The sequence below is a fragment of the Lupinus angustifolius genome, chromosome LG04, assembly GCF_001865875.1.
Source record: "Lupinus angustifolius cultivar Tanjil chromosome LG04, LupAngTanjil_v1.0, whole genome shotgun sequence".
NCBI classification, from domain to species: Eukaryota; Viridiplantae; Streptophyta; class Magnoliopsida; order Fabales; family Fabaceae; genus Lupinus; species Lupinus angustifolius.
The window spans coordinates 12859546-12879245 of NC_032012.1; the positions used below are offsets into that span (position 1 = coordinate 12859546).

The following is a 19700-nucleotide window of genomic DNA, read 5'->3' on the forward strand; positions in this document are numbered from 1 at the left end:
TTTGATTTTATCATCATCCCCTTTGGCTAAAACAACAAAAAGTATGTAATACAACATTATAACAACTCCATGAACACAAGTTGTTCATGGTTTCAACAAAATATTTTCATGAGTTCAAGAACAACACCATTTTCGGTTTTGAAGAGAAAATGAGTTAGAAAGCATTTTAGAAAATTTCAACGGTTGAATATGTTCTTAACATGCTCATGATCAACATACTTAAAACTCATCAACATCCATTGGTTGAATGTTGAGAGATCAAGGTTTGAAGATGGAAGAAGAAATGAGAAATGAGAGAAAAATGAAGAGAGGGTTTCTTACCTTCTCTTGAGAATTTTGCAAATGAAGAGTGTAAGAGTGAGAAGTGAAGTGTGAGGGTCAAAAGGAAGGAGAAGGAAATCAGATTTTCTCCCTAGGAAATGGAAAATCTCCTAGGGTGGCTCTCCTAGGGTGGCTAATGGTGAGATTGAGTGATGTGAGGTTTACTTTATGGAAGTCAACTTTCGCATCCCAATGCGAAATGACCCCTCACGGATACGTGCGTTAATCATGCTCGAGTATCATCGGCTAATACTCGATCAGATATTATAAATCGCCCGATCGTAATATCCGATTAGAATTTCGGATTTCGGCATTCCGAGTGAAAAATATTTAGAAAATAGGTATGGGTGTATTCAGGGTCTATATTGACTCGAAATGAAATTACGAAGCCAACGGTTCGATCGGAATTTGATTCCGAGTTACGGAACTCAAAAACCACTTTTTGAGCCGTACCGAGTGCATTTCGGCCCCGACAGTGATTCAGAACCGAATGTCTCCGAAAATTACCAAAATTTACCATAAAATAGGAAATAAAATTTCAAGACTAAAACTCAACTAGAGTTTCGTCTAATTATTTACCTAAAATTCCCAGAAATTCATTTTCGAATATATAATTAATAAAAATATTAATAAAATCTTATAATTCTAAATCGTAAAATTCGCGATGTTACATGTGTGTGTGGATGTGCGTGTGCGTGTGCGTGTGCATGTGCATGTGCATGTTCGTGTGCGTGTGGGTGTGGGTGTGTGTGTGTTCGTGTGCGTTGCGTGTGCGTGTGCATGTGCATGTGCGTGTTTGTGTGCGTCTGGGTGTGTGTGTGTGTGTGAGTCTCATTTTGGATATGAGTGATTTTTGCTTGTGAGACTTTCATTGGGGTTCATCCTAGCCTAGGCTCTTACTAAGCAAGCAACTTAGGATCTAATAAATATATAAACAATACTTAACCCCTAGATCTTCTTTTGCATGCTTTGCCTTGTATACTCTTGAGTCTTGACTTTAGTTGAAACTTTGTTATTTGTTGATTTTCTCATCTTCTCAAGCTTGTCCTTCAACATTTATGCATGTTGTCAATCCTTTGCCTTCTTCACTCTTTTGTCTTCATCAACCTTTGTGTGTCATTTGTCTTCATCAAAATATTATGTGATGTATAATTGCCTCTTCAATCTTGTATTCATACATGCTTACATCTTCGCACAACTCTTATGTCATATGATTCACAATATACAAAATCACTAATGGATGTGAGAACTGAATTTCTAAATGGTGAAATTGAAGAGAAATTCTTTGTTAGACAACCCCTTGGTTTTGAAGATTTTGAAAAAACTAATCACATTTTTAAAACCAAGAAGACTCTTTATGGTCTTAAACAGACTTCCACAACTTGGTAAGAAAAACTAGGCAATTATCGTTTCAAAAAAATTATCATAGGAAAAGTAAACACTACTCTTTTCAAAAAAAAAAATTAAAATGTTTTCACTATTGTACAAGTTTATATAGATGATAACATTTTTTGTGTTACTTATCTTCATACAAAAGCAAAAGTATACCAATGAGGTTTTAAAAAAATAAAAAATGTAAAAGTCCAAGCCTGTGAGTACTCTCATGCACCTGTATATTGTGTTGAACAAAGATGAGGAAGGAAAAAGGTTTGAGCAGACCAATTATAGCAGCATGATATGATCTCTCCAATACTTAATTCCTAGTAAACCTAACAATGAATTTAGTGTCTGTCTGTTTATGTGCTATATTTCAGTAAGATTCTGGAGAATGTCATTTTTAAGACTGTTAAATAATTCTCATATATTTCATTAGCACAACTAATCTTTTAAGTTAGTTAGTTTATGTGATGTTGGCTTTGTTGGAGATATAGTTGAGATAAAAAATACAAAGGTCATTTTGTTGAATCAAAAATGGTTTCTTGGCCAAGCAAAAGGCTGAGCATAAATGTTCTATCAACTTTTGAAGTTGAGTATGTTGATGTTGCAAGTTATTGTTCATAACTGTTATGTTATGGGTAAAATATTAATTAGAAGATTATTTTGTGTTTGAGAATAATTTTTTTTGTTTTAGGTGATAATGCTAGTACAATTAACTTGTCTAAAAATCTCATTCAACACTCTAACACTAAGCATATACAGGTTAAATATCATTTTATGAGAGACTATAAAAGGTATTTTTAAATTAAAAATTATGAAGTTGATTATAAATGGGCAAATATTCTTACCAAACCTCATTATTATGGAGAGAGATTTTTATTTATTAGAAGGAATTCATAATATATTTGAGTAATTTGTATCCGCGTTGTATAGTGTGTTTTCAAAATACTCCTTATTTACCAACGGGTGTTGGTTTAAGTGGTACATGTTTGATTTTCCTTAAGTAATGTCTCGTATTCGAATTTTGTGGATGAAAAAAATACCAACTGGGAGAGTTAGTCTCACATTCTTGTGAATGTTTCCGGCTCATATAATATTACCTCTAGTACGATGATACAGGTGGGAAACCAAAAAAAAATACTCTTTATTTTGAACTTTTTTGATTTATTGAGCAAATACGCTTGTTGACTCCGTAAGTGTCTTGAGTCTAAGTTATTTTGATATTTTCTGATTTACTCATAAGTATCTTAGGCTTTTTGAGAATGGAGTTTTAGAGGGGAAGAGAAATGATAGTTTTGGAAAGTTTTTCTCTTACTTGGGAGTTGGATGAAGGAGAAGTGAAGGTTTTGAACGGTCTCTCAAACTCTCCAAAATCCTTTATATATCTATTTTTAAAATTTCCACAATTTGGGATTTCTTTTGAGATAAAATGTCAAAAGAATTAAATATTTTTATTAATATTATATAATTATATATTATTGCCTATTTATATAAATTACTTCCGACCAATGGGAAAAAAAATTCATAACTCCCAAACAAACTCTTAGAATCTAAGTTTTCCACACAATCTCTCGAGAGACTCTTACTCTTTCTTTAGAAACCATCTATCATCTACAAATCCTTCTATAAACCCTAGAAAGCGCCTCTCTTTCTCGACAATGGGATCTGTAAGCTCGTCAAAGCAACTAGCCAAGGGCTCACAAATGGTTGATGAGGAAGTCAAGACCTATGAGAATCCCTAATTTCTAGAACCTTCAAAAATGTTCAAGTAATTTCGATTAATTGTTATATTTCATTTTTTTAGACATAGATGGCCACCAGTTAAAATTAGTGGTCATGTGGATGGGGATCACATGTCCCCATTCATGTCTCACTTGGTGTACCAAGCCAATCATAGAGCTTCATTTATTTAAAAAGAAAAATTATAAAAACAGAAATTAATATTTTAATATTAATTTGTGATGTTTAATTGATCCGGGACGGGGAGTAAGGAAAATTGTCATGGTCATGTCTGCTTAACATGCTATTTGGTATTTACAAGTCATTCATGTTACACAGTTTAATTATCTGTGCACATGTACCACTAAGACTCTCTATTGCTTATGTTTACATAATATGTTCATTTTGTAGTTGGTTTTTGGATAATAATAAAAAGAATAGAAAGGTTTGAAAGTCATAAAATTTACTTGTGAAATGATTATGAAACCTTCAATTTTTCATCCAAAATACAACTTGTACATGGACCTTTTGGATAAAGTTTCTTTAGTTGTTTATAAAGTAAACCAAGAAGCATATTTTTCTAATCAGTTTTATTCAACATAGGTAGAATAATTGTAAATGATAATATTCTTTAAAAAAAGTTTTAAAATCATCCAAACAAATTTCATAATAATCTTAAATAACTTCAAAACCCAATTCTATGAAATTTGATCATTGTATTTCCCCCAAAAGTTTAGTTTTGACAAAATTATATTGGAATTGTCTAGTAAAATGTAACTAGTAAATCACTATTTTATTCTTAGTTTTCTTACTTACAAAATTGTAAGCCTCATTTGGAGAGGCATAGATTTTAAGTTGCATATCCACTTCAAATATATATTTTTAAACTAGTCATGTCAAAAGAAATTAAGAATCATGAAGAAGAAAACCAATGGTGGTGCATGGGATAGCAAACAACACTGCCAAGTGATTTAGGAATTGAGATTTTGGGAATAGGAAGATAGGTTATCCTTTGCAACAATACTTTGGTTTTTAGATAGCATATATATTTGGGAATAGGATGTTAAGTTTTCATGTAACTATATATTTATTCCACAGACACTATCTGGAGAACATCTTTTATACCAAAAAATATGTAATTTATGTGTCATTTTTTCTTATTGATCAGAAAAATATTTTATTATAAAAAATTTAGTTTAAATATATTTTTTCAACCAATCAAAAGAAGTAACACACTTTACAACAAATGGGTCATGATAATATCTCTTTCAAGATATAAAGATTATAAAATAAATTTTATCTCTATCAACAAAAGTTCTGACATTATGATTAAGAAACACAATCATCATTTATCTTGAACCTTGTTTAAAATTAGAATGCTTCCGGTCTGATTGAACTTCATAATGTTTTGGAAATAAGACATCTAAACTCCTCATGTTACCATCATCCTTGATTCCTTTCAACTCAATTTCTACAAGTAGACTAATATATAGGCTTAATAATTATTGTGATATTTATTTCTACCTTTTGTAAGAAGTATTTATGTTGTATTTAATCACAATGCTGCCTTTAGATAGCCATTGATAATATGTAAATTACAACGAAGTTTATGTCAAAAGAAAAATATAAGATATTTTCATTGTTACATAGGGCCACTTCAATTTTTAATGTCATGAGAGGGTGGATTGGTGGCCACGACAAAGTTTATCCTTAAACAACATTTAATATAACAAATGTTTTTACATTCCCCAAAATCGTGGAAATGATAGAATTTAATATTTGTTAGAAGATTTAAAAAATATGCCCAACAAGGTAAAATTATCACGAATCAAAAATTAAGATGAAGGTGGAGATGTTGGATTCAAACCTTTTAAGCGGGAATGTTGAATTCTCATAAGAAAGCAGTTTTTTTTATGTTAAATCACTTTCATGTCATCCTCTTTCTACCTTATTTTTAATGAAGGGTATTCAAAAAACAATCATATTTCAAAAAATATTTTATTTCAACCAAACATGAAATAAAACTTCCTTGTAAAAATTCCTTACACCAAACTCTACATGCAGCTTTCCGTTATAACAAAAAAATATAAACGCCGTGTCTTAGTAGTTATTAGTTAACAATAGCTCATTATGTTAGTCTCAATGCATTCACAAAGATAGTAATTGGGGAACTTCATTTACTATTGTAGAAATATGTAAACATATTGTCTCTAATTCAACATTACATGACCCCCAATACTACTCTGTGAATTGGTTTTCAGAAGGTAATGGAGGGAAGAGAAATGTTTGGGAGCCATGAAATACACTTATAAGACGTCCCCCCTTTTCCCGTCCAAAACCCAAGAAAGAGACCCTAAAAAACATTAGCCTAAATATTTGAACATGCACACAGTGTGAAGGATTAAATAACAACCTCCAATCATTAGTGACATAACAAATGCAGGGTTAGCAAAAGAACCAAAAGTTTCTTTCTCATAGCAAACCAACCTGTATGAGGGGACAAGAGAAAGAACACTCTTATGAGCTGGGGTTATCTGGCAAACGTTTCAAATCCATTTCAACTTGGTGGATGGTCCATTGCATATTCTCGAATTTCTGCACAACACCACAATGTAAGAAATTCATATGGATAAATCCTGTAGGATTATATTTATTTTTAATAATTTTTTATAAGGGTGTTCCTTAACTGAGATTTAGTGATTACATTTTATTTTGTAGGTATGTAGCAAAATATGAGCTATTTTGATTAACTTTTTATAGCTGTTCAAATTTTGAGATCAGTGAATTAGATTATAGATTTCCATAATTCAATGGTTGCATGGTAAAAATTATGAGTCTAATATCTATACATTGTGGTGTAAATATTTATACACAATTAGTATATCATCCACAATTCATTTGAATTACTTATATTTAAGAATCAATGGTAACTAAATATGGATAATTGATGATGCAGTGACATATAAAAAACTCGTAGACTCATCTTTATCAAAAATAGTTATGTATAAAAAGTCATTGGGTTGAATAAGACTATGTATAATATTACCTTCACAATGTCATGATACTGCCTTGCAATGTTGTCAAAGTGAGGATCCACGCCCTGGTACTCACGCAGGCGAGTTACCTGATAAAAGGGCCAAAATATAACTAAAATACTTGATGAATGATCACAACAATGAAGAAAAAGCAATCATAATGATACCAGTCCTATACTTATGTGACCAAAGGACACATTCCTATGTCATTTTAAACCTAGAAGAAAAAAGAAATCTTGTTCCAGGTATTTAATCAGATATTTATATAATCAAACCCTTGGCATGGACTACATATCTTGAAATTCAACATCAACCACAATGACTAGAATTATTTTACTCTTCTATACCATAGAATTTGCATTCTAAGATGCAGACATGAAAGTATATACAATTTGTTTCACATTTGGCATAAATACGTGAAAAGCTAGTTGCTGAAAAAACAAATCAGTCATTGTGTGGATAGAACTTGAAAAATAACATTGTGCAACCCCTAACTTATAAGTTATACACAACTTCAATCAGAATATGAGCTTTTAAGCTAGTAGTTTTTTTTAAAGCTTCTTAACCAAACACCTTTAGTAGCATATTCCACTAGCATATAAGCTCAGTAAAGATCTTTCCGGACACTTTTTAGAAAGCTACTCCTGACTTCAGTGTTATATTTTTATTTCTCAATGACTTCTTTTGTTGCAAATATTCTAAAGTCCCTGGCCCATATATGTGACTATCAGTGTAATATTCTCAGTGCCTTCTTCTTACATCAATCAATTACACATCATCTTATATGTCACTTTTGTGGTAGTTACATTGACAGGGCATCAGCTCTAAAAAATAACTTGACAATCATATCATTCAAATAAAACAAGGCAGAAACTGGGGATTGTAGCAACGTAAGAAACTAATACAATAACATATATCAGATTTGGATGCTGATGCAGCAGATAAATTAGTTAAGATAAAGGGTTTGATGGAAAAGGGAAAATATAGAAATAGGTTGGGTCACGGGTTAACATGATCCTTCTGAAAATATTTCAACTAATTCTCAATGAGTTCAAAAGGGGCGGATGAAATTAAGGATTGCTGCAGGTGATATATGTTTGATAGAAAGCTAAACTTTTACCACACAACTATAAGTTATAATGAGACCAAATGTTGGGTGGTAAATGTCAACAAAAAAGATAAATCAATGTAGCAGAGATGACAATATTGCATTGGAAGAGTGTACACACTAGACAAAAAAGGAATGTATTAGAAAGAAAGTTAGGGTAGCTCTTATTTGGAAAATATAGTAGAATCTTGCCTTAGGTGGTTTGAATATGCGGAGGAGACTAGTAGAAGCCCGTTTAAGGAAAGTAGATCAAATGGAGTTTACTCCCATTCCTAAAGGTAGAGGGGGAAAATCATTGGTGAAGTGATTAGGAAAGACTTAAAGATGAATGTTTTTTCTACGAACGTGATTTATCATAAAACATTATGTCATTGTTCATTCCATGTAGCCAGCCCGACCTAGTAAGACTAAGGCTTGATTGGTATTGTCACAATTCTTAATTCCATTGAAAATTACATTGAGAAACACTAACTATAGAGCCAAAATATATCTAGAATTAAATGTACACTTAAAGTGTTTTACTAATGACTTTTGACTAACTTTTGAACTACCTTTAATTACTTGGAGCCCTGATGACGAGATTGGAATTTTCAGGACATAAGTAACTTATCAAATACATAAACCAGCGACTCTTGAGCAGTTAAAATACCAAATCTCTGTCTTTTTTCTTTTTATTTCCTATCAAAGATGGGAAAATATCTAATAATCTGGAATAGTATAGATAAGGCAAAACTACTAGTGAGACACGATAGACTTCATTTACTATCAGGTTTTGAAAAGGTATGCTACTATGAGCTCATTAAAAGTTGTGCCTATCCATATCTAATTATCTATTGAGGTGGAACATCCAAAAAGAAATTACCTCACTGAACAGATATGAATCAATTTTCTTGAATGCATAATGAAAGGCAAACTATACACAACAAGGATGGCATATTCTGAGCTAATTTCTCAAAGTTGTCTCATGTCTCAGTACACTTGGATTTTCTTCTTGTGAAAAACCCAATTCATTGCAAAAACCACAGAACTAAAATCAATTATAGCTAAATTACCAAGTGCTCAAACATGTACTGGGAAACATAGGGAACATACCGCTTTATTATACGCAATAGAAGCTTCTTCAGTAGCCTCAACAAGATACTTCCTAAGAAAAGGCAAAAAAGTCGATTAATACCACATAAGGAATTGCTAAGAAAAGTTGCTGGTTTTCATCATTTATACCTTATCTTATGAAGGGCGGGTATGGAGTCTTTAGTATAAGTTTCAAGTAGGAGAACATGTTCCAGAACACTGACATGCCATGGCAAATATCATGGTTAGTCAACAAAACCTAGCTATCATGATTTGGTAATTGTGTTTGTTCATGTACACATCCTTGTACTAATAATACTAGGAGGGGTTACACGAATAGTATGTAATAATTACAACAATTGCAAATCAAATCCTAACATTAATGCTATCAATTTCAGATGTGCTATGTGTGTTATTTCTAACACTAGCAAAAACAGACACATCACTCTAATATATAGTAGAAATTAAGGACCCGCTTGGTGGCCAGGATAGGAAAGCGACAGGAGAGAATTGAGAGCAGGATGGGATATGAGTATATGACCTGGTAAGATCTTATCTTGTCCAGTATTTGGTGTGCACCCGATAACTCGTCAAATAAGGACATATTATCATACAAACTATACCCAAATGATAAACTTATCTATATGTTTGAGATTGAGGGTGAGATGGTAAAACAGAACACTATCCTATCCTGTTCATTCCTAACCCAGCTTCCCCCATGGGATAGAAAATGTACTAGGTGGACATGATAGTACAAGCCAATAGGATAACTTTATCATATCCTACTGAAACACCAAACCATAGATTGCACTAGGCTAGGCTATCCTATCCTATCTCTCTTACCTTGGCCACCAAATGCATTAGATAAACTGATGGGACCCTGAATAACTAAATAATGCATTTGTGGGGTTTCATTCAGTAACTTTCCTTAGTCTGCTGTCTATTTGTTGTGTCTACATTTCCAGTTTGTATCATAAACCAGCCAATATGTGGACATATACTGTGACTATCATTTCAGTCAAAGATGGTCGCATGCCCTCTTCTTTACACTATCTAGTGCACAAGGTTCCCACTTAGTGGGGTCTAGGGAGGTTACTTAGTACTAGAAGAAATTTACTCAGTACTAGAAGTACAGGAGTGTAATTGGCATTGCAGTTCAAGTAATTTGAATCCATAACAAGTATAAATTTGTGAAACAAAATCTGTTTGCCTTATTATAAAGAGAATAAAGTATCTCCTCATACCAGAAGATAATTTATCTCCTTAAATCCACTCATCATTTGACATGTGTCTTATTTTTTATTTTTTAATATATTTTAAAATGAAAACTTCTAGAGGGAAGAGACATAAAACACATGTCAATTAATAAATAGATTTAAGGAGATAAATTATCTCATGGTATGAGGAAATACTTTATTCTCTATTATAAATCAGGTCAGTCTAAAATTATATAGATGTTATGTATTCTAAAATATAATTTAACTTTTTACGAATGAGCACTGTTAGTATCCAACTTATGCAAATTATTTTTTAATGATGAAATGGAAAAAGAAAGGAAAATAATGGAACATATGGAAAAAGAAAGGAAAATAATGGAACATATGGAAAAGAAAGGAAAATAATGGAATATATGAAAAAGAAAGGAAAATAATGGAACATATGGAAAACAAAAGAAAACTTGTCCTTTTATGGTTTTACCAGAAGAATCACTTCTGTAATTCTATTTTCATATTATCAGCTCATATTATTTAAAAGTTCAAAACCCTGAAAGCATATCACTATTGAACAATAATTAAATGATAAATGTAGCTGATAACAAACGAACCTCAATTTTGCACTCATGGTCTCACACCTTTTACAGAGCCATGTCTTCTGCAGCTCATCCTACAAACACAATGGGGTAAGTCAAGATAAACCCTTAGATATCAAATAATGGAATTCATTAAATAATAAATGCTCACATATTTATGTTGATGCTCCAACTTCAAATCTTTAACAAGTTTAATAAGGACTCCAAGTATCTGCTCCAAGACCTAATTGAGAGTAATTGCTTTCAGCATCGTGAACAATTAACACACCATAAAACACAAAACCTCTCTCTCTCTTTCACTTACACACGCATACATCCAGTATGGATATTCACCCAACAAAGCTGTTTCAAAATGGGAGTTTCAAAATGATAGAAACCACAAAATAATTCTAAGAATTTGGCAGAGAAAAACAAGGAAATAGAACAAGCTTTACTCAAGACTTGTATCGATAATGTACAGAATTATTCTGGAAGTATAGACATAAAATAAAGTGCTGAATGTAAGATAGAATTTAGTAAAAAACCTTCTACCCTATGACAGCAGTCACACCCCTTAGTTCCCAATTTGAATACCTGTTGAAAACTAGTCCCCCTTCTCCCTATTTTTTCCCCTTAACTGCCCACTTCCTTCTTTTCCCAAATTGCCTAAGCCCCTTTTCTATTCCTAATTGTGTCCAGCCCTTTCCATTTCTTTCTCTGAAACACCCTCTTAATTGGAGGCCTGTCAATACCCTCCCCAACGAGCAATACCTTGTTCTCAAGGTAGTCCGAATTAATTCAAAATCCTCCCAAGTATTTTCATGGGTCGGAGGGCAGCCCACTGGATTAAAACTTCAGTGTGTCCATTCAGTAGTTTGCGAGAACCCAAGACTTTTTCTGACACAACCAATAACTCCCATTCTTCCGTTAATCCCACTGGTAACTGTTGGCTCGGAGCACTAGACGGAGGGGCAGATTTGAGTTGTGACACATGAAAAACAAGGTGTACCTTCGAGTAGTCTGGTAGTTGCAGTTTATAAGCAATTGTGTCAACACACTCCAAAATGGCGAAAGGTCCACAGAAACGAGGACTCAATTTCTCATTCACCTTGTGAGTCAGAGAACGAAACTTGTAAGGCTAAGCCTTCAAATACACCATATCAACTACCTGAAACTCCACTTCTCGTCTTTTCTTATCCGCTTGATCTCACATACGTTGTTGAGCCCTTGCCAAGTTAGCTTTGAGTGCATCCAAAATGGTATTTCTGTTTCGTAACAACACATCCACAATTGCCATAGGTGTACTGCCACTGTCAAAAGGGATTATCGAAGGTGGGTCTCGTTCATACAAAGCCTTAAAATGACTCATCTGAATGGAAGCATTATGAGAGCAATTGAACCACAATTCAGCCCATGCTAACCACTTAACCCACTGTTTAGGATGTTCATTTACAAAACAACGTAAATATGTCTCCAAGGTCCGATTAATCACTTTCATTTGACCATCAGTTTGTGGATGATAGGCTTCCTGAATCTCAATTTTGTACCAGATAATCGAAATAATTCTTTCCAAAACATATTGATGAAAACTCTATCACAATTCGACACAATGGATGATGGAAAACCATGTAATCAAATCACTTTTTTAATAAAAACTTGAGCTACATCTTTGGAAGTATAAAGATGTTGTAAAGGAATGAAATGTGCAAACTTATTGAGATGGTAAAAAACTACCATAATTGTATCCGCTCCATTTACCTTTGGTAACCCACCAATGAAGTCCATTGAGATATCCTCCCCACATGGTTCGGAATAGGCAGGGGTTGAAGTAATCCAGATGGTCGGCGTGCCTGATACTTGTTACGCTGACAAACTGTACACTCCGCAACAAATTTCTCTATCTCCCGCCTCATCCCTACCCAATGGAACATCATCGCCATCCTCTTATATGTTCTGGATATACCTGAATGTCCTCCCCAGGGAGAAGCGTGAAATTGAGTCAGCTGTGGAGGAATGCGGCCTGAATTCTTGGGCAGCACTAAACGTCCTTTATACCACAAGCATCCTTTACCAAAGAGTACAAGGGATGTGACTTAGGATCTTGAACCACCTCTTGAATTAATTTTGTTAACTGCGCATCTGTCATGACCTCCTCAGCCAACTCCATCAAATCCACATTGGTAATTATGGATATGGCCTTGCATTCCATCACTAGTGATAGGGCATCGGCCACCCTATTTTCAGAACCTGGTTTGTAATGAATTTCAAAATCGAAACCCAACAATTTGGTTACCCATTTTAGTTGGTCACCTTCTAACACCTGTTGGTCTAACAAGAACTTCAATCTTTTCTGATCTGTACAAATAACAAAGTCATGTCCCAATAAATATTGGTGCCACTTCTGGACTGCAAACACAATCACCATTAATTTCCTTTCATAAACTGATTTAAGCCTAGCCCTCTCCGAGAGTGCCTGACTGGTAAAGGCTAGAGGTCGACCTTGCTGCATCAGGACTGCCCCATTAACGCTTCATAAGGGTTTTCTGTTGAAGCCACTCGAAATCGGCTCATCAACGCTTGATGGAATAACGGCCATCGCAACGCCGCCACCATGTGTGATTCCCACCATTGGTACCAATTCAATGCCTTGCCTTCAAGACAAACCACCGCAGTATCCACTTTCTCCTCATCGGGAATGCTGTTGATTTCAAAATCTCACTCCACTCGGTATACCCAGCCATGAGGATCCTCTCCGGTAAAGTATGGAACCTCCACTTTCTTCACACATTCCTCCCTCTAGTTCGCTGCATCATTGCGTAACCTTTCCCTTCGGTAATCTTCTTCACGATTACTAATCTCCCGCTCCTCTCCCCAATCTCTTAATTTCCCCCACTATCTCCTCCAAATGATCGGTAATCGTTCTCATCAAGATTTCCATTTGTTGTCTTAATGCCTCTTGAAACGATGCTTGCATCCCCTCCAATCTCTTCTCCATATTTTCCAATCTATTTTCCATTCTTGTTGAAACCATCCATATGCTCCCAAGATCGGGAGCTCTGATACCAACTTGATAGAAAGCATAAAATAATGCTAAGAATTTGGCAGAGAAGAACAAAGAAATAGAACAAGCTTTACTCAATACTTGTATTGATAATGTGCAGAATTATTATGGAAGTATACACATAAAATAAAATGCAGAATGCAAGACAAAATTTAGTAAAAAACCCTTCTACCTTGTGACAGCAGTCACACCCCTTAGTTCCCACTTTGAATACCTGCTGAAAACTAGTCCCCCTTCTCCCTATTTATTTCCCTCAAAACCGTAACTGCACACTATTAACTCCCCTTAACCGTCCACTTCCTTCTTTTCCCAAACTGCCTAAACCCCTTTTCTATTCCTAACTGTCCAGCCCTTTCCATTTCTTTCTTTAAAACACCCTTTTAATTGGAGGCCAATCCCGAAATAAGTTTGTGTCTGTAAGAAATTTGTACTAAAAGTCTATGCACATACATTATAATATTCAGCAAATTTTCTATCTGCAGAATAAAGCTCATCCCGAAGTGCTGTTTCCTCTGTTTCAATCTCCTCGATCAACAACTTCACCCTGGTAAAAGAACATACATGAAGAGCGTGAAACTGTAGCTTATAGACATCTGTCTAGTATGGAAATTAGAAGTACCGTAGCATCCAATGAACACATTACCTTACTGATTTACTTCTATGATGTTTATTTCATAACAGGAAGATGTTTCACAGTTCAAACATTTGTGGTTAGCATGTGACATAAGTAATAGGTAATCTAAGCTAGGTCATCTTCTAGAAGCCAAAAGAAAAGGAGATTATTTTTATAAGATAAAACCCTCCATCTTGTGAAACTAAAGAAACTAGAATTGTGTTCTTTGTTACTAAGATAGTAAAAGCATTTTGAGCCTATTAGTCATATCAGTTGCATTGTGGCTATTTTAAGCAATACATCCAAAATGTATGAATAGAGATCTGACCTCATTCAAGAACTTTCACAAAATTCTAGACATGGTTGTGTGTGCCATTAAAATAGATTTGATTATCCATACAGAAAGCAACATGTCGGGACAAAAAATTGAGACTGGTAGCTGTAGTTTAGGCTTCTCAGGTGGAAGACTAGAAGGCCTAGATTACATGCTTCAAGATTAGGATACTAGAATAAAAGATGACTAACAATTATAGCAACAACAATCAAGCCTTAGACCCACTAAGATGTCTAACAATTGTTAAAATGGTGGCCTAGTGCATGAGATTCCAACCTAATAGGGTCTGGAGAGGGTAGATGTATGCAGCCTTATCCTCATATGCAAATAGGTTGTTTCCATGATTTGAACTCATGACCTCCAAGATGTCTAACAACTATAATAAAGAAAAGGTTGTCTAAGAATCAAACAATTAGGATACTAGAATAAACTCAAAGCCTCAAACCTTTCAGGAAGCTGAGAACTTGAACTTTGGATTCCAGATGATGAATCTGAATCAAGAAACAAGGAATCAGCTAGAAAAATTGATAAACCACAGTGAACATCAATTCACCATCACATCCCCATACTAAATCAGAAATATGGAGTTCACGCTTACCATTGTCATCCAATACAAAGGCATCAGATAACTTGTCACATTTTACTTTTAAGCGAGACTCTACCTCACGTGAGAGACACATGCGATATTCTGTCATATCCTAAAAATATTTTTTGTGTCAGTAATGTACGACATCAACAAGTTAATCATTTCAAAATAAAACCTGATGTAGAAGCCGTCGTTCATATTCCGTTACATATGTACCACGGATAATGGTGTTTGTTGATTTTGAGTTTGCCACAAATAAGCAGGTGTAATTCCAAGAAAACGATTAGGGGCACCACCAACTCCAGGTTCCACTGGGTCCATAGAAGCAAGGGAAGAATTAGCCCCACTAACTGAGCTGTTTGCAGTGGTAAAATTAGTTGAACTCATGCTTGAGTTGATCGTGGCACTGGTGCTAGTACTGTCAATGGAGCTTCGGGACACTGCACTCAATTTTTCAATATCATCCGTATGAACTTCACCATCTTCGGAGATCAGAGGCAGTCTCAATCTTTGGGCAGCTTCAGCCACAACCATTTGATGCTCTAAAGTCTCATAAACCTGACAATAGATAGACAAATAAAAAAATTAAATCAATTTTAATAGTGGTCCAAAAAGTGTGTAAGCACATAACATGCATTAGTTCTTTTCCAGTGTAAAGGGTAGTGTTACTACTTACTTGAATGGGGGGCAAAATTTTCAAAATGCAAAACTTGAAAGTATTTTTTTTATATATTTTTTAGAATAAACAGAGGCCTGTTATGTGTGGCACCCTCAAAATAAAATATTGGTTCTCTTTGGCCCCCTCGATAAAATTTATATAGCTCCTCCCTTGTTTTATTCAGTCACCATGCATCAACAAAATAAAGGTTAAAATAACAAAATTAAAAAAATGATAATGAAGGACAGAAAATACAACATATCCTCTAAAAAAGAACAGAAGAATATAAATATCTCTAAAACCAGCCCATAATAATACAATGGCAAGGTTGCTAAACCTTGTGATTAAGAGGTCACAGGTTCAAATCATAAAAACAGTCTCTCCTCTTGCAAGGATAGTGTTGCATAAATTTACCATCGGTCTCTCCCCAAACCCCACAGGGTGGGAGCCTTGTGCACTGGGCCTCCCTTTTTTATTTCTAAGCTAACTACGTAAGATGTTGATCTCTAGTAATACCAATCAATGTAAATCTTATGAGATTTACCTTATTTTCACTAAATCCTTGAATAACAATGACAAATAATTTCTTTAAGCAAAAGAATAGACCCATCTTTTTGACTCCTCAAACAAATTTCAAGCTCCACCCGAGAGCACATTTTTCATATTTGTTTCTAATAACCAAGTTTACAGTGTAATAATTAAATACCTGTGGAGAGTTCCTCAATCCGAGCTGAGGATAAAGACCACCAGTGTCTCTGATTGCCCCGAGGTTAGACACAGAAATGGCTTGTTGATATTCCTCCACCATTGCAACAGCCTCAGAGTATATAGCCTGCAAACCAACCCACAAAATATAAATACATATCAAGTAAACTAACACTCACTGCACTTAACTCCCAGCCTGGCAGTACTAAAACTAATATCTAGTCCCAAATCATAAGTTTTTAGGGCATGTTTGTTTAGAATTCTCAAAAAAGTGTCTCTCAAAACGATTTTGACAGAAACCTTTTTGTCTTCTCCTAAAAGCTGAATTACAGCCTTTTCTTTTTAGATAAAAGTTTTTGGTAGTACCCAACCAAACAAGAATATAAATATCACAAATGATTTTTATTAAAAAAAATTATTTTTTAAGGAAAAAGCCTAAACAGAGGGCCCCTATTCCAAATATCAGTGAACATAAAATTAAATCCCCAATTTTATAAGCACTTGGTTGAATTTGGTTTAACCAGTTTTCATTATTATAATTGTAATTACAAAAACATCACCTCATTTCCATTTTTTATGACACCTTATTTCCATTCTTAATTCTGCATTGTTTTCACAACATCCTTCACAAAACTTTAAAAACATGAATCAGAATGAAAATGTACCATTTTTTATTAAAAATTAAAAATAAAAAATTCATAAAGGAAATTCAGAAGGATAGATAACCTTTTACCATGGCTTCCAAGTATCGCAGTCTTTCCCTGCACATTTCCTCTCGGGCCTGCAAATTAAAACACCAAATCAATACTCAAATAATTTATTACTTTTTGTATAAACAACTTACACAAATGGGTCAACAAAATTTTGATTTTTTTTCCATATATAATAGAGCATCCAGTTCCAAGTTCTGTTGGAAATTTTCTCAAACACCTAACAATCACGTAGGGGGAAGAGAAAGTTACAAGTTGGAGATCGTTGAAGAGAGGCTTGGAGATGAGAGATCCATCGGGAGCCATGCAGTGGCGCTCCAGCTGATCAATGGCTTGTGCCACATCAGCAGGGAGGTTCTGGCCATGGAGCCCCTTCACCATTGATGAGTAAAGGGTTTTTCATCTTATGACTTTCAGCGTTACTGTTATTTGTGGACTCCAATTTGAAGAAGCACAAGTTGAAGATCTCAATTCTCAAACTCAATAATCCAAATTTGAAATTGTGAGTTACAGAACATTCCTTTTTTTGTTCAAACAAAGAATACTGTCCACCAGCACCACTCTATAATCGTAATGTTAAATAATTTATATATTAAACTAGCAAATAAGAATCATATGATGGAATATATTTAAATATAAATTATATATGTCATAATTTTATTTTATTTTGATAATCAAGAGTATTCACTCATCTTATAGACAAAGAACTAATTTTTTTTGCGGTATATAATTGTCTCTTGCAACCGGTATTATTCACAAGAATCGAACTCTACAACTTTTGATCATCTATATCATTATACCAACGTCTTGTTCGTACGATAACATATTAACTATATAAGAAAAAAAGGTCATTGTCATGTCACATGTCAATCTGTCCTTAACTTTTTCCCCTCCAAAATATCAATATATTCTTACCGTGAACTTTCACACACTATATTCATCTTCTAATATCTTAATATAAATATATATGACAATTGTTCAAAGAATATATTATTTTCATCAAATTAACCTTTCATTTGTTTATTCTTATTTTAATTAATTATCTTCTTTTTTGTGAAACTCATAAACTAATTCTCTTACATTTTTCATCTTTATTAAATAGATTTATTTTCTTCCATTGTTAAGCGAGATATGATTTATACTCATTTTATTTTTTAATTACTTCATCATTCATGAATCTCGATCAAACGAAATGTTCACTGGTAGATATAATTTTATTTCATTTTCCACCAATAAAGTGATAAAAGCCTTAAAAGAAGAATAAAACTGATATAATTTTGAACATATTTGGATTCTCACAACTATCATTATGATTTATCCACACATACTAGAGCTCTAGATATGATCCAAAACATGTATTTTTCAAATAGACAGGGGTTTCAATATTAATCCACTTTCATCATCGAGTATCATGGTAAGTCATTTTGTCATTTTTTGTTATGAGTTTCTTCTATATTGTTTGAAAGTTTCAAATTGTGTAATTTTCATATTATGGATATTCAATTTCATCTAATGCAAAGCTTCAGTGCTCTTATTTCGTTATTAATTTTGTCTAATTTGTTTAGTTCTAAAGATTAATAATGATGTTACAAATATATGGTTGAAATTGTGTTCTCTTTTCAATTATTGATATATCCTTCTATCTTTCAATTAACTTTGGTAGATATAATTTTATATCATTTTCCACCAATTAAAGAAATAAAAACCTTAAAAGAAAAAAAAAACGGATATAACTTTAAATATATTTGGATTCTCACAACTATCGTCAGAGTTTATCCCCACATACTAAAATTCTAGATCTGATTCAATAATGTATTTTTTTAAATAGATGGAGGTTTCAGTGTTGAATCCATTTTCATCATCGGATACCCTCGTAAGTCATTTTGTCATTTTTTGTTATGAGTTTTTCTATATTGTTTCGATGTTTCAAATTGTTTAATTTTCATAATATGAGTATTCGATTTTGTCTAATACAAAGTTTCAGTGCTCTTATTTTGTTATTAATTTTGTCTAATTTTTTTATTTCTAAAGATTAATAATGATGTTACAAATATATGGTTGAAGTTGTGTTCTTTTTTTCAATTATTGATATGTCATTCTATCTGTCATTAATTTATTCTCACTATGATTATTTAATATTATGACCACAAATCTTTAATTTTTTATTTGATAATTGATATTTAAAATGTATATTTCTAGAGATCTTTGTTTTTATGACCACTAATCTTAAATCTTTTTATGTATCGCTGATATGTAAAATGTATATTTTAGAGAGTTTGGTTATGAGATTTATGTATCCTGTGGTCTTCTATTTGTTCATTTGAATCATTTGTTAAGTTAACAAATATGAACTTTTAATATATGTGCTTTGTGACCGTCGATTGTTATTTATGTGTTTCAGCCTCTGCATGTTATTTATATTCACCCGATTGTTAAGATTAATCCACATCTGTCAATTTTTTCTACGATCAGTTAATACTTTGACCACAGATCTTCAATTTTTTTATGTTATCACTGATATGTAAAGTGTATATTTTAGAGATCTTCTTCAATATTTTTATGTCGTCATTTATTATTATGACCACAAATCTTCAATTTTTTAATTTGATCACT

The 19700-nt window shown here is 33.4% G+C and overlaps 1 protein-coding gene across 4 annotated transcripts; it reads right to left on the reverse strand.

Moving 5' to 3' along the window:
- LOC109345906 (AUGMIN subunit 4-like) lies at positions 5573-17634 on the reverse strand. Of its 4 annotated transcripts, none has more exons than XM_019585174.1 (13): positions 17340-17633; positions 17111-17158; positions 16379-16504; positions 15231-15572; positions 15027-15126; positions 14874-14943; positions 13932-14025; positions 10593-10664; positions 10457-10515; positions 8782-8850; positions 8653-8704; positions 6464-6541; positions 5573-6012 (listed from the first exon to the last, which is right to left on the reverse strand). In XM_019585174.1, the coding sequence occupies exons 1-13, from the start codon at positions 17466-17468 to the stop codon at positions 5935-5937; spliced, it is 1317 nt and encodes a 438-aa protein (XP_019440719.1). In that variant the 5' UTR covers positions 17469-17633; the 3' UTR covers positions 5573-5934. The 4 variants fall into 4 exon arrangements, with proteins under 4 accessions (XP_019440719.1, XP_019440720.1, XP_019440722.1 ...); XM_019585175.1 differs by having other exon boundaries at positions 14874-14919; positions 17340-17632; XM_019585177.1 differs by having other exon boundaries at positions 17104-17158; positions 17340-17400.